Source organism: Ambystoma mexicanum, chromosome 14, assembly GCF_040938575.1.
Source record: "Ambystoma mexicanum isolate Mex_15411 chromosome 14, UKY_AmexF1_1, whole genome shotgun sequence".
NCBI lineage: Eukaryota > Metazoa > Chordata > Amphibia > Caudata > Ambystomatidae > Ambystoma > Ambystoma mexicanum.
In genome coordinates this window covers 191,050,100-191,065,090 of record NC_090940.1, presented here as the reverse complement: position 1 = coordinate 191,065,090, position 14,991 = coordinate 191,050,100, and the positions used below count along the sequence as shown (strand labels likewise).

General features: G+C 45.0%; 1 protein-coding gene across 1 annotated transcript in view; it reads left to right on the top strand.

Moving 5' to 3' along the window:
- Positions 1-14,991, top strand: part of CCDC175 (coiled-coil domain containing 175) — an 814,258-nt gene that overhangs the window by 309,952 nt on the left and 489,315 nt on the right. The window contains exon 6 of the mRNA XM_069638898.1: positions 3,493-3,615. Coding sequence (XP_069494999.1) covers positions 3,493-3,615 — 123 coding nt within the window. The remainder of the gene's footprint in view (positions 1-3,492; positions 3,616-14,991) is intronic.

Sequence of the window (14,991 nt, the reverse complement as noted above, 5' to 3'; positions counted from 1 at the left end):
TTCACAGAGACTTTTGAATGTGCAACTTCACTTTGCAGGGCGACTGTTACTTTGTATCCTTTTCTTTCTCAGTTCAACAACTCTTCTTTCATTTGCGTTTTATTGGCACATGCGCAACCTTCAACTTTCGGATTACAATTACTTTTGCTTTTACACAAACCAGATGTTTGTTGCCTTCAATAACTCAGTGGTTGTGATAATTGGTCTTCTTTCATCCTATTCATGCAGCAGTCAAGACTGTTACGCCTCCTCTGCTGCTCCCCAACTCTGCAGTTCACTCGGGACGGTCCTGGGCCGCTTTCATGCATCTTGAAGGTTTCTTTCCTCTGCTCACTCGGCTTCAGCCTTGGAACGCTTACAGCTTCCCAAAAGTTTGGATTTGCCGCCTGGCTCTCTCTCGATCCTTGCAATTGTCGATCAGCCCGTTGGCCTTCCAACTTCCACAGCCTGGTTCACATCAACCCCGAAAGAGCTGTTCCTTCTCGTGCTCAGCCTTGCTCAAAGTGTGCCTGTTCGCACCACTTTTCATTCTCACTGGGAGTGTTAACAAGTGGAAGGTGTGTATTGTTAGGACTAGGTGCCTGGCTCTGCCTGACCTCATTACAGTGGATGAAATCTTTCTGACCTCATTCCTCATCTTCCTCAGCTCAGTACTGTTGTCAATGAGAAGTGGGGAGGAATTATGGAAGCTGTAGTTTCACAAAAAATTTGCAGGGATATGGGTTAGATGGGTTGTGGAAAAAGGGGGATGCCATGTCTCACCATTAGGTACTTCTCCCCCACTCCCTGAGGACCCCCTATCCAATTGATCCTCCATCGCTTGTCCACCCTCGGGGTCGGGATCCAAAAGCGATTACCTTTCCCTGACCACCTGAGTACAGGATCACTGGGGACTAGGTTGTGAAACACCCTCTGGGTTTTCACAGTAGGGACAAACTGACTGTACAGTATAAACCGGGTAGAGCCCCAGTGAAAACAATGCCTGCAGGATCTCACCCCCAGGACCCCTCTGGAGAAGGCCAGGATCTTTTCCCTATCCTTAAAGTTCAGGATCTTTGCTGTAATCAGACTAGGTTATGCCCCAGAGGAGGACACTTTGCCAATGATCTATGGGCCCTTTCCACTATAAATCCCTGCAGCAAATTTCCCGGGCTGATCTCTGAGTCCAAAGAAGATTAAACTGGGGGCGCTCACCCCGTTATATAGTCATTTTGCCACAGTGCACTGGTTAATTTCAAGCCTTCTGTAAGGGGCAAATCTCAATTATTGTAACGCAAGTTTTTGCCTTCTAATGTCAGTTCCCAGAGTACCTTGATAACTGGATATTAGGGGTTGGAGGCAAGGAAAGAGTGGGGCATAACCATTTCCAAGGTGGCAGGTCCCTTTTTCCTACTGACAGTTCCTCCCCAATGCTCCCCTATTCTTACCCCCTCTTATGACTGCCTGATCAGAGTCGAGTCATTGTCTCGCTTGTGTCTCTTCCCCATTGTGCCGGCAAAGCTTAATTTGAATGACTGGGCCACACCCTACCCCTTGGGGATATGACTTGTTCCTCTGGGAAGGTGTCTAGCCTTCCCAGGCAGGTTACAAAGGGAGCCCTAATGGTTGGGGCCATCACCCAGTTATGGGTGAATTCTAGCTTCAGCAGTAATGTACACAAGTTTGGACAACCGGAGGAGTATCGGGGAACTAGTTGATAATAAAATGACATCCGATAGTTTTGACAATGTATAACCTTATTTCCTAATAGGCCACTATATCAAAACATATATAGCTTTATATTTGTATTTAATCAGGCTGCCACCAGGCCATGGGGATACACAGTTCTATAGATCTTAAATCGTGGGTGCTCATTCTTAAGAATAGTTTGTTAAAATAGATTGGGTTACAGGAGGCTTTTTCGCGATGCTATTATAAGGTAAGTGGTCTTGTATAGCACTCTTCAGCCAAAAATGTTGACCTAGCAGCCCAAGGCTCTGAAAAGAACGGGCGGGTGGTCTTGTTTATTGACAAGTTAGGAAGGCAAGTAGCAGAAAGTCTGTCATGTTGTCAAATGCAGGTCTGGATATGGATTTTACTGTGTTAGGATTGGGAAACATGCCCCGGGGCATGTTAGCCATAGAGGTCGGTCGCATGGTAATAGGATAGTCGGGGATGCATTGGGGTGGAGTGAAGTGTTGATTGTCAAATTATAGGGTAGGTATCTGGGTATATTCTTGTAAACCTTGTCGGTAGTCATAAAAAGTTGAAAGATTTAGCACCGATTAGTGAGAGATGCTTAGGTTGGGAGGATGTTGCCACACCACATGACATTTGCTGGAATGCCAGTAGACCAGGCCCAGCAAAGAGAACACGTGTACTATACCTTTTCAGCATGAAGCATTTAGAAAGTGGGGCCTACTTATCAGGGCTCACTTTCTGTGAGAGACAACAAGCATCATTTTGCATGAACAACATTTTTAAAAGTGTGATTGCACATCAGCGCAGATGGCATTTTCATGCTGCAGATGGTCTTTAATAAGAGAATAAAATGACACATGAGACCCCATCTGTTTGCCATAATAAAGGGAACTATCTATTTCTACCGTTGTTCCTTAAAGGCTAGAGTGAATGCATATATTAGAGCCGCATAACTGTCCAGAGCATTCATTACTGACACTTTGCACCACTGCTAGTATAGTTTCTCACAGTATTAGCACTCGCACAAAAATTGCCCTGTGCCAAAACATGTTCTTTCAGTGCCTTTTTGCATCAGGTCAGTTTTTACCCCACTGCTAACCCCATGCATAGTCTCATTGAACCAGTGTAAGCTTTGTGTCATGAGGCCCCTGTAAAGAAAATAAACAGACAAGTGCCATTTGAATAATATTGTCAACTAGAGAGTAAGTCAAGTTGAATGTGCATGAAAGGCTTGATTGAGCAAAGGGCTAAAAACCAAACAACTGCAATGGATTTGTCTATGACGTATGCAAAGAGTGGTTGTCTGCAGAGACGTCAAGGTCAGCCGGTGACCCCTCCCCCCCCAACCACCCTCTTGTTTATAGATGGCTACAAGGGAATTATACATTTGAAAAAATGCATTTGTACTCGTCCACACCTGTTTGCACTGGCTTTAATATGTTTATGCATGGTCAAACTGCATTTGCGCATGTGCAACCATAGTGTAATTCCACCCTCTATCTGTGGCTTGAGGCAGCAGGCGGGTGCTTATGACTCTTCTGGCAGTGCAGTGACCATAGTGGATGCAATAGGATGCTTGATGCAGAGTCAGACGGGGAACTGTGACATCACAAGTCCCTTTTACAAGTAACTTCTGATTTGTGTTCTTGTTAAAAAAGTGCCCAGGCCTTTATAGACATAAACCATTCTCCCTAGTGCAATATGAAATTGCTTCTCTCTTCACTGCGAGCACTGCTAAAACAGTGTAAATGTGCTGTCCTCTTTAACCTTGTTATATTGTAAACACTGAGTAAACATTTTTCTTCCATGCAGATTGAAGAGATGATGCAGTTGATAGAAACAAAGAAGAAGAGAAACCAGGATATGGAGGAATGTCAGGCAGGAATAGCTGTGCAACTTTTTGAAAAGGAGGAACAAGTTGGAAACATAAAAGAGGTAAGTCTATGGATGAACATTCTGTACAGTGTTTAATGTATGAAGTTATTTCTTTTTTTTTCTTGTCACAACCTTCTGCCCACTTCGTGCTTAGAGCATTTGTGGATCGCATTACTTACTGGAAGACACAAGTGTAGACACAAGACATACTGTGTAAATAAATATTGTGACATCTTTGTATTTGGCTGAAGGCAATGCTGAAACAAACCAATATGAAAAAGGAACAGAAGATGTCTCTTTAAGGAGAAATGTATGTTTAACTGGGACGAGTGGAAGAAGGAGAGAGAGTATTGTATGCAGGGGAAGCCTCCTGACATCATCATTCCTTGGGGAGGTGGAGTAAATACAAGCCACGGAGCCTGCAACTTTTGAGGTAGCAAAGAATGGCATGGAAAACGGAAAGTGCGGGAGGCCAGCGGGGCACCATTATATGCATGGACAAACTCAGCCAGTTATAAGGACGAAATACTAAATATAAGACTGTCAACAGAGAATTGTAAACACCTGACAAAGCAGGTAACAAATAACCCGGTTGGGGAAATAAATTAACATTGGTTTTATATGAAGAGAGAAACTCGCTCCAGTCCTAAGGACGAGATATTACAAATAGGACCAGTTTATTGGAAATGGGAAAACCCATAAAAGAGGGATCTAATAATCCTGTGTGGGAAACAGAAAGAGACTGGAAAAGAATACCATGGGAGTGAAGTGCAATTACCCTTTGACTTAATATGTGAAAATTGGAGAAAGCACGGCATAAACCGATGTAATGAAAGATGAGAGATATTACTGGCAAGTGAACAAGCTAGAGGAAGAGATATTCCAAGAACGAGAACCCAGGAGAGGGGGAGTTATAATTTGGATAATGTCATACAAAACCTAGGGAAGGTTGGACCTCAAATAAATAAGAGCTATACAAGGAAAGGCACAAGTGTGAGAGAGTAGCTCAAGGAAAACTGTCGTAAACCAAGTATTCAAGACCCACAAGTCTGTGTTAAAGGTGCTAATTCAGCACGAGATAGGGGGAAGCACCTACCAACTAAGGGAGTAAAGAAAATGCATGGTGGGAGCGGCCACATGGGGAATAACACAGATACTCTGAGCCACAGGCGCACAGTATTATGGACTCTGCCGTGAATGGTAGGGGGTAATGATACAGTGGATGTAAATTAGGTCCAACACATTGCTCTATGATTAGCTAAAGGAGGGGAGGGACAAAAATAGCACAATCACAAATAGGTGTAGTGGGATATCCCTCAAAGCGGGCTGGATCTGGTAACTTTTCAATGTAAAACACGTGACCATAATGACAGGGATGTGCAAAGGGAGGAGGAGGCTCAAATTACTCATCATATGGGAATTAAGACAACCAGAACTGGGTGAGGTAACTGCAGGGCGGTCAGCCAAACAAGGAAGTGTCAAGTTATAAAACCTAAAAGAGGCATATTATATCTCAGTATAGGTAATTTGAGGACTAGGTTCTCCTAATTAAGATTTTCTAAACGTTGTATATAAAGTTAACGAATTACCCTACTTGGCTGATCTTTAGATCATTTTCAATCTGCAGTTGGAGCTTCATTTATATCCATGTTAAAGTTCATTGATACAGTATATAATCTGTGAAAAAGTCAGGCATTTAGACACTGGGAGCACGAGAAGCGCTATAGGAGGAGGAGATTATAAACCAATCAAATCCCTGGGAAGCATAGCAAAAACAAATCCTCCAACTTGCAAGCGTTTCTCCTAACTTCCGACTATTTTATTTCTTGTTATAAAACTGCTGTTCAGAGTCCATTGAGATGTCAGCCTCTCAATCAGAGCTAATCCACTTTTCGGTTTGATTTGTGTTCACCCAGCTGTACTAAACAGCGTTGCTTCTTGCCCGGATTGTGCTCCATTTTTTGAGTACATGGTTTTTATTATGCCCTAATTGGCAGACCCCTTACTACAAGTATTTGGGAAAAGCTACAAGAGTGCATGAAAGGGATCTCGAGAGACTAGTATGGAAGATAAGTTTAAGAAACTTATATGCTAAAGAGAGACATTTGTGAATCAAATAACCACAGAAGGTAACATCAAGATACGAAGAGGAAACTCTGAAAAGCAGACAAGAAGGGAAACAAGACCAGGAGAAGAGAGACATTCTTTTGGCCTATTTTGAGTTGTTTAGATTAGTGGTAGGGTCAATTAGAGTCAGGTTTGGGACTGAGGACGATTGCTTTGGACTTCCTGATGACAGATGAGCACCTTTAGTTCATTTAGATGGTCACAGTGATCCCTTTAGTAATAGGAAAGGTAACCATTCCTCAGTGTGTCTGGCGCCTAATTCCGACCAGCCACAGTATGTACACAGTCAACATAGATGGTAAGGTCTAGTGTCCTTTGTATGAAATAAGCGAAGAGTCAACACATGTTTCCACTCTTGACACTTCCTCCGAGTACATATTTGAAAGTGGAAAAAGCACAACCTCATTACAGATATTGCTTTTCAGGTTGTCAAAGCAAGTATCCAAACCCACACTATAACCAGAGTGTGTTGTGTTTTTGGACCAGTTGATAGTATCACAAGAGAGAAAGTGCACTGACATAGTGTCTGGTCTGGAAGAACAGAGTGACCGTCCTCTTTAGGAAAGAAAAGGAAAGATACTAATCCCAAAACAGCATAAAAGCTGATGGATCAACTCTGGAAAAGCTGTGATGCTTCTGTGATTTCATAATCAAGACCACACCTCTACCTCACAGACAATTCTATGCAACCAAACATATCCTTGTGATTTGATAAACTATAATAATAGGCACAGTAATTACATCTATTGAGCAGTAACTTAAGCTTTTATTCATACTCGGTGGGCACTTGCTCCACTGTCTAAGGTGACCGCGCCAAGAAACTCCTCAGTTGATTGCATAAAATATGTTTATAGATTATCATTGGCAAATTTCATTGAGAAAACTATGGGTCAATTGCTTATGCTGCATGAAGATGAACCCTGCATTGTAATGAGCCTCTTTAAATAACTGTCACAATCCATTCTATGTGATGTATGACCTGAGAACCATAATTCATTGTGTGCAGAAAATAGGAATTGCCAGCTGCTGCAAGTCTGTCCAAATTCCAGTAAAAAAAGCTGGCCTGGTCTATAAGATCTACTGCCTTCTCCACACACAGAGAGACCATCACACCCATTATGATCTTCAGGCTAATTATAGCCCTTCAGTCAAAAAGTGTGTCCAGTACAACCCCACTGAATGAAGAGACCACACATGTGCCATCCTACCTGCTCTCCTACGCAAATAGTAGACTCCCAGGCTAGCACTACACACAATGCTAACTGCTGGGTGCCAACAAATGTGTGCCAGAATATATAAGGCTCCTCTAAGGGACTCTCTTGATCTTTGATTCATCCCTTTTATACAGACCTTAAATGTCATCTGCACTCATGAGACATCATCCTGTCCAAAGAAACCCAGTGCTGTAGTTTGTGACCTTTGGCGTCCTCCTATGAAAACATTTATGTAGCAGGAAGGAAGGTAAATAAGTGAATGCTTATGTAAATTCCTGGAAGCAGGCGCAGTGGGGACTGCCTGCTAGATTTGGCAGGCAGTGCTCTTTTTTGAACTTTTTTACGATTTCTAACGCACGATAAAGGACCTGGCCCTAAGGTATTGTGGCGCTGTATGTGCACAAAAATATCCCAATGTGCATTACATACTCAGTAAAGGAACCAGTAAAATTAAAGAAAACAAAATAACTAGAACAAAGCCAGCTTGAACAAATGTGTTTGTAAAGCATTACTGGACTAAACGGCTAGATGGAAGGAGGTAAGACATTCCAAGCTTAAGGGGCAGCTGCAGAAAAAGCATGAGCAGAGAAACAGGCATGCTTAAAGCAAGGAATATCCAGACTGAAGACAGCCGCACTGCTGGTCTGTCTCGACCCACTAGAGAGATGCAATTTGTCAACTAAGCAGGAGGGTTGACCACTTTAATAATGATACAGTAGGTCTTGAAGTGCCCTCAAGGGAATAGGGAGCCAATGTAAATTAATAAAGATAGTTATATGGTTGAACCTTCAAACACTAGAAATGTATTGAACGCCATAGTGTAGAACTGTTTTCAAAGGGGCCAAGGTGCAAGAAGGAATGCCCATGAACACATTTACAGTATCCTGAGTCCAACTCCCGAACAGCAGTGCGACAGTTTGAGAGAAAACTAAAAGCTTAAACTTGCAAAGCAAAGATAGCTGAATAACAAGAGTTAGAGATAAGAAATATGCAATGTAAAGTTAATTATAGACTTAAGACAGAACCCCAAAGGTTTTGCAGTGGCCACCAGGGATAGTGAAATGCTGGCGATGAAAGTGGAGCTAATCACTCCTGGGAAAGTGAAGTAGGTTAGGTTGCAGAAGATAACCAGAGAAATTCCACTTTCGAAGGATAATAATTTGAAAGTCATAGAAGACAGCAAATTCCCAATGACAGTGAAATGTAGGCTATCAGTCGGGATGGCACCAAACAGTTAATCTGGGTGTTTTCAACATACTAGTGAGTTGAGGGGCCCATCACAGACACCAAGTCTTCTCCTTTCAGTGTCTTTATCAATTTCTCTAGCAAGCTTTCCTCCAAGTTCCAGAAGGCAGAATTTTCCCTTTCAATTACTTTCTCACTTGACTGTAGGATCTTTCTTTACAGGATCCCTCCTGCAGCATTACCGAATTCACTCACTTTCTCAAATGGCCCTACCAGGTTTTGCCGTAGACATTTACTCAATATCCCATATCTTTCTCCTTGGTTAGCCCTCTGCATAATGTGGGGCATCTTTGAACCTCTTTCCAGGTCTGGTTCTACTTGATGCCTTCTGTAGTGAGTCAGAAGAAGGACACAAATATTTTTTAAATAAAGAAAAATGCCTATCCTTCCGTTTCTCTATGGGTGTCTCTGCCTATATTTCTATCTAAGGTGCTCGTGCATCAGTTGTGAATATCCAAAAGAAATAAACCGTAGTCTAAATCTTTCCTACCTGGCCCTATCACTAGGAAATCTAACAATATATGCAGATTATTATTCCCTTCTCTATGAGGGAATTTATTTTTTTAAACTTTATTTTTGGTTTGCATATCACATCACATTTGCCTCAGCTTCCCTCCAACATTAAAATACATATATTTGTTAAAGAATGACTTTCCTCCTCCCCTCTCAATCCATACAGTACTCCTGCATCTTTATACATTTACATTGTTTTGGCTGTATTAGGGTTCCCGGTTACTGGGGATTCGTGGTGAGTTCAATCACTGTCTGAGTTCTCCGTGTCCGAAGGGGTGCCACGCAGGTATGCTCTGAATGTAGTCCAGATGTCTTTCGGTCTGCACGGTGTGGGCAACATCCTTATGTACGTCTCCTCGCATTCGTTAACATGTGTTAGGGCTGTAAGGAATTGTTCCGTGCGTTGGGCGTGGTTGCTCTTCCAGTTTTGAAGAATACACTTCTTGGCTACTGCACAGGCGACATTGAACAGTCTTGTGGTTTTTTCTGTGGTTTTACCTATGTCGCCGAACAGGTATTTTTGGGGTTTGAGCTGCGCTGGGATTCTTCCAAGATAACTGCTACTTCACACCAGAACCCGGCTATCAGGGTACAGGCCCAGTACATGTGAAATGCGTCCGTATGAGGGTTGCTGCATTTCGGGCAATTTCCAGATAAGGAATTATGAAACTTTGCTATTTTGACTGGAGTGTAGTGGAGTTTGTTCAGCATTTTGAACTGTATTAGTCTTAGGCCCACATTCAGCAAGACTTTCTTAGAAAGGAGACAGTAACTGGACCATTTCCCTTCTTCTATTGTAGTGTCCATGTCCCTTTCCCTTAGCCTTAATGTTATTCAACGATTTTGTGTGCATTTGGACTATGTTGTATAGCTTGGATACTTCTATGCCAGTTTGTGAATACAGAGATTGATAACATGCATGTTCGGGCGGGTCTACTGGGAATATTGCCCATCGTTTCTTGAATGCCGCTTTCATGCGGTGGTATTGCAATGTAACAAGTTGGTTTCTCTCTACTGTGTCCGCAAAGTCCTCTGGGGTTACAAATCTACCATTTGGAAACATGGCTTTCATTTTAAATTCATATTCCGGGATCCAAGCCTTCTGTATGCTGATGTCATAAGTTGGCTTAATGTCCGGAAAGTTCCATAGCGGGGCCTGTGAATCGTAGGGGGTGTCTATGTGTCGCCTCTTACTGATTGCGGCCCACGCTGCGATTGTGCAGGATGCCGGGTCGAATTTGCAATCCTCTTTATAAGATTTCACGAATATTATGGATCTCTGGTCTGTTGGGCGGACCGAGTGTCGTTCAATGGGGACATGTGGAGTTCTGTCTGTGGGGTGTTGTCAGTATTTAGCGTATTGTGCCTGTGCCACTTGATAGTATAGCTCAAAGTCGGGCGCGGCAAAGCCCCCCATTTCATAGGGTTTCACTAGTTTGTCCCATTTCAGCCTGTTGGCTCCGCCATTCCATATGAAGGTGGTCGCCATGGAGCATAGGTTTTCAAAGAAAGTTTGCCTGGCCATATTGGAACATTGCTGAACATATAAAGGAGCTTGGGGAGCACTACCATTTTGATTACCGCGATTCAGCCAGCAAGTGATATGGGGAGCCAAGCCGAGATTTGGAGTTTGGTGTGGATCGTCTGTAATGGGGATTCATAGTTGTCTACATATAGGGACATTTTGTCTCTGGAGACCAGGATTCCCAAATACCTAGGGGCCCATCTCAGGCCATGCGTGTGTGTACGGCAGGTAGTGGCCTGTGTCAGCGGGAAGATTTCAGATTTAGCAGTGTTTATTTTGTAGCCTGAGTGTGCCGTGAAGTCTCCTATCACTGTTAGTATGGGGGCTAGGTTCTTTTCTGGTTCTCATATATACAACAGTGCATCATCCGCATATAATGAAATGGATTGGTAAACACCAGCCATTCTTATGCCCCTTAGTTCTTGCTCCAGTCTGATTGCACCCGCCACTGGTTCTATAGTAAGAGCAAAAAGGATGCGAGAGAAGGGACATCCCTTTCTGGTGCCTCTATGTAAAGTGAGATGGTTGGATAGGGTACGATTTGTTAGGACCCTAGCATTGGGAGAGGAGTAAAGCAATCTGACACACTGTGCAAAGTACAGGCCAAACCCAAATTTGTTAAGCACAGATACGAACAGGTATACCCATGAAACCGAGTCGAATGCTTTCTCCGCATCCAGCAATACAGCTACCGCCTGTACTTCCGGTTTAATCTGAGCCATTATGCTGAATAGTCTACGCAAGTTTAAGGCCGTGGACCTTGTTGGAATAAAGCCGCACTGGTCGGGGTGTATTAGGGTGGCCATTTTGGGTAACAATATAGTGGTGAGTACTTTTGCATAGATCTTGGCGTCTGTGTTAATTAAGGAGAGGGGGCGATAGGAGCGCTCATGGGCAGGGCGTCTGGGTTTCAGCAAAACCGTTATAACTGCATCTGTCATTGTGTCCGGGAGTGAACCGGAGCTCATGGCTTCCTCCCACACTAAAGTTAGTATTGGGGCTAATATTGTGGAATATTCTTTATAGAGTTCAGAGCTCAGGTCGTCTGGGCCCGGGGATTTGCTGGCCGCCAGTGATTTGATCGCTTCAGCTATCTCTTCGCTAGTTATTTGATGCTCGACGGCCCAGTTATCTTCTAGCGAGAGCCTAGGGAGAGTGATCTTGCTCAGGTATTTCTTTGTCTTCCTGCGTGCGTGTATCCTGGTTTGCGTATAATTTATTGTAATATTCTGTGAACTCAGCATTGATTTCTTCTTCCCAGTGTACAGCTATTCCATCGCTTGTCAAAATGCTTGTGATTGGGGTATGGTTATATTCATTCTGTAATAAGCGCGCCAAGTGGTGTCCTGCCCTATTACCCCCCCACCCCCGTATCGCCCTGGTTGGTGCAGCCATATATTGTTGTTCTTTAGTTGGTAAATCATAACATTTTTGTGGGTGTGCGTTGATGTCGGCCAACGTGTGCTTTTTATGTGTTGTGCTATATTGGGTTTCAATTATTTTCAGATGTGTTTCAGTATTGTTTAATTCAGTTCTTTTTTTTAAATTTTTATTTTTGTCGGCAGAGGTTCACAAGGCACATACGTCAAGGCAACAAGAAAATTAAAGCAAGCTTAGCATAAAACATCGTAATGGTTACAGAATACAGTTCCAACAGTGGATATAGAGCATCAACAATACAGCAATAATCACGGTGCATGAGTAGAGACCAGAGATAAGCCGGAACCGGGCGTGTTCTCACTTTGATTGTTGAGATATGTGTTAAATTCGCTCCAGATGTTCCTGGGGTGAGATTGGGCGGGCAGCATTGTCAGGTATTCCTCCTCACAGTTCTGCGACCATGTGAGCATACCCAGCCATTTCTGAGAGGCCGGTGGGGAGGAGCGCTTCCAGTTCTGAAGTATACATTTTTTGGCAATCATGCAGCTTATATTCAAAAACTTTTTCAAATGCTTAGTTTCGTCAGACCCCCTAGACCCCAAACAGAACCGCCAAAGGATCGGGATCAATTACAGTTTCAGTTACCGCACTCAGTGTATGGAGGACACTGTCCCAGAAACCGGACAATTTGTTACAGGTCCAGAACATATGCAAGTGATCAGCATCCACCGCCCTACAGCGCGGGCTCAAGTGCACCTCAGAGCGAGCAAACCCCGATGTCCTGCGTGGTGTATAGTAAAGCCTATTGAGGAGCTTGTATTGCATGGCACGAAAACGGAAATTGAGAGACACTTTTTGTGTGTGGCAGCACATATCCTCCCACAATTCATCAGAAATTTCTAGACCCAGTTCAGCTGACCATCCGTCGCGCGCCCTAAGAGTAGGAATGGGGATGATATCTAATAAGATTTGATACAGTGAAGAAACGACACCGCGTGCACCGCCCGAGTTGGCAATGTAGGCTATCGCCGGGTTGTCTGGGGGCTCATCCGGAAAGGAGGGCCACATGGTGCGGAACGCGGCGTGAAGCCTGTAGTATTGGAGAGTCTCTAGGGGAGATCTGGTGTGCCCCGGTCTCCAGGTCTGGGGGCCTATGAATTTGCCCTTAGGATAGAAGTCGGACAGGGCCCGATACCCCAGCGCACCCCAGTGTCGTGCCAAAGCGTTATCAAGTGTGGGTTCCAGACCCGGAAAAGGCCCACACGGGAAGCCATTTGTAATATGGGGAGGGCCCACTTGTCGAGTGTAGTAGACGTGACCAGGCATACAGGGTCGCAGCAATGGGGTCAACGGGGGAGTCAGACGTGGGGAGTCAGACGTGTAGCGTCGGTGTAGTATCAGGGACATTAAGTTGATACCAGCGGAGGCAAGCCGTTCCAGTTTGACATGTGGGCGCACTGGGGAACCTGGGTACCAATGAGTAGCATGCTGGGCCTGGGCCGCGATCCAGTATAGTTCACGGTCCGGAGCAGCAATACCACCCCGTCTGTATGAGATTGCCATGTCAGTCCACTTTTTGCGCACTGCACCGGAAGGCCAGAGAAATTGCGCGCAGAGCTTATGCAATTTTGTGAATTAAGCCCTCCCGGGCCATATAGGAATGTTGCAAAAGGTGTATAAGAGCTTGGGGAGCAAGATCATTTTAATAAGGGATAGACGACCAACGACGGACAACGGGAGGGTGCGCCAACGTGACATTTTTGTCTCAACTGTTTGTGCTACAGCTGAGTAGTTATCGGCAAGCAGGGTGGGCTTGGTGAGGGACATCTGCACCCCAAGGTATCTCACACCCTCAGGGGCCCAGCGCAGGGGATACTCGGTGGTGGGCTGTCGTGTAGCTTTAGTGAGCGGGAAAATCTCCGATTTGGAATAATTAATCGTAAATCCGGAGTGGGTGCCAGTCCAGGTGATGTCTCTCAGTATGGGATCCAGATGGGCTGTGGGGTCTCTGACGTATAATAGGACATCGTCAGCATACAGGGATATTATTTCAGGCTCGTCAACCAATCATACTCCTTTACGTGCGTGCCGTGCTCGGATAAAGTCCGCCATCGGTTCAATCACCAATGCGAAAAGGATTGGGAAGAAGGGGCGGCCCTGTCTGCTGCCTCTGAATAGAGTGAACTTCTCGGATGTTAGTGAGTTGACTCGTACCCGCGCAACGGGGGAAGTCTACAAGAGTATAATGAACCCTATCATGTTAGGGCCGACGCCCATTGTTTCGAGGACCAGCCACATATATTTCCAGGAGACCATGTCAAAGGCCTTCTGAGCGTCCAGCGTAACTGCTAGAGCCTGGACGTCTTGGTCTATACGGGACATGACATTAAATAGTCTCCTGATGCTATGGGAGGTGGATCTACCGGGGACAAAGCCTGCTTGGTCCTCTTGTACCAAGTGCGTCATGATGGGCAGAAAGCGGTTAGCAATGATCTTAGCAAAGATATTTGTATCTAGGTTCATGAGGGAGAGAGGTCTATAGGACCCACACTCGTCCTCAGGTTTATCTGGTTTGAGCAGTACCGTGATGGCCGCTTCCCGCATGGAAGGGGGAAGGATAGTGGCTCGGAGTGCCTCATTCCATACCTCCAACAGCCGGGGGGCCAGAATAGCCACGTGCTCTTGATAGAAGTCCGCCGTAAGGCCGTCAAGTCCCGGCGCCTTGCCTATGGGCAAGTCTGAGATAGCCGATACTATCTCGTCTTGCGTGAACGGGGTATCCAGCTGGTCTCGGGTCTGTGGGGAAATTTCCGTGGTGGGGATCTGGTCAAGGAGTTCCCACATATGTTGTTCAGTGTGCTCTATGGGCTGGGAATAAAGGGATCTATAGAACTCGGTGAATATATCAAGTATTCGGTGGTCCGTCCATTGAGTATCACCGTTCTGATCTTTTATGGAAGTGATCTGCGTGCGGCCCAGTTCCCCCCTCACAAGTGTCGCAAGTGTCTTGCCGGGTCTGTCCCCCTCTCCATATTTCCTAGCGGTCTGCGGGCGGCTGAAATAATGAACTTCGCTGGTCGCTAAAGTGTTGAACACCTGGAGCTCATCAGAGATTTGGGCCAGAGTAGTGGGGTCAGATCCAGAGGAGCAACATTGCTCCAATCTTTTCAGTTTGGCCTCAGATCGTCCAAGGGCGGCCCTAATAGCTTTCAACACCCCTGCCTCTCGGGAAATAGACATGCCCCTAATGTAAGCCTTAAATGCCTCCCATCTGACCGCGGCGGTCGTGTCTTGAAGAGAGCTAAGCTCAAAGAAGGACTCAATGTCCGCAAAAATCTCAGATTTAAACACAATGGCCCTCATTACGACCCTGGCGGAAAGTGACTGACCGGACCGCCACAGCGTAAATAGCGTTTCCGCCATTGCACGAAG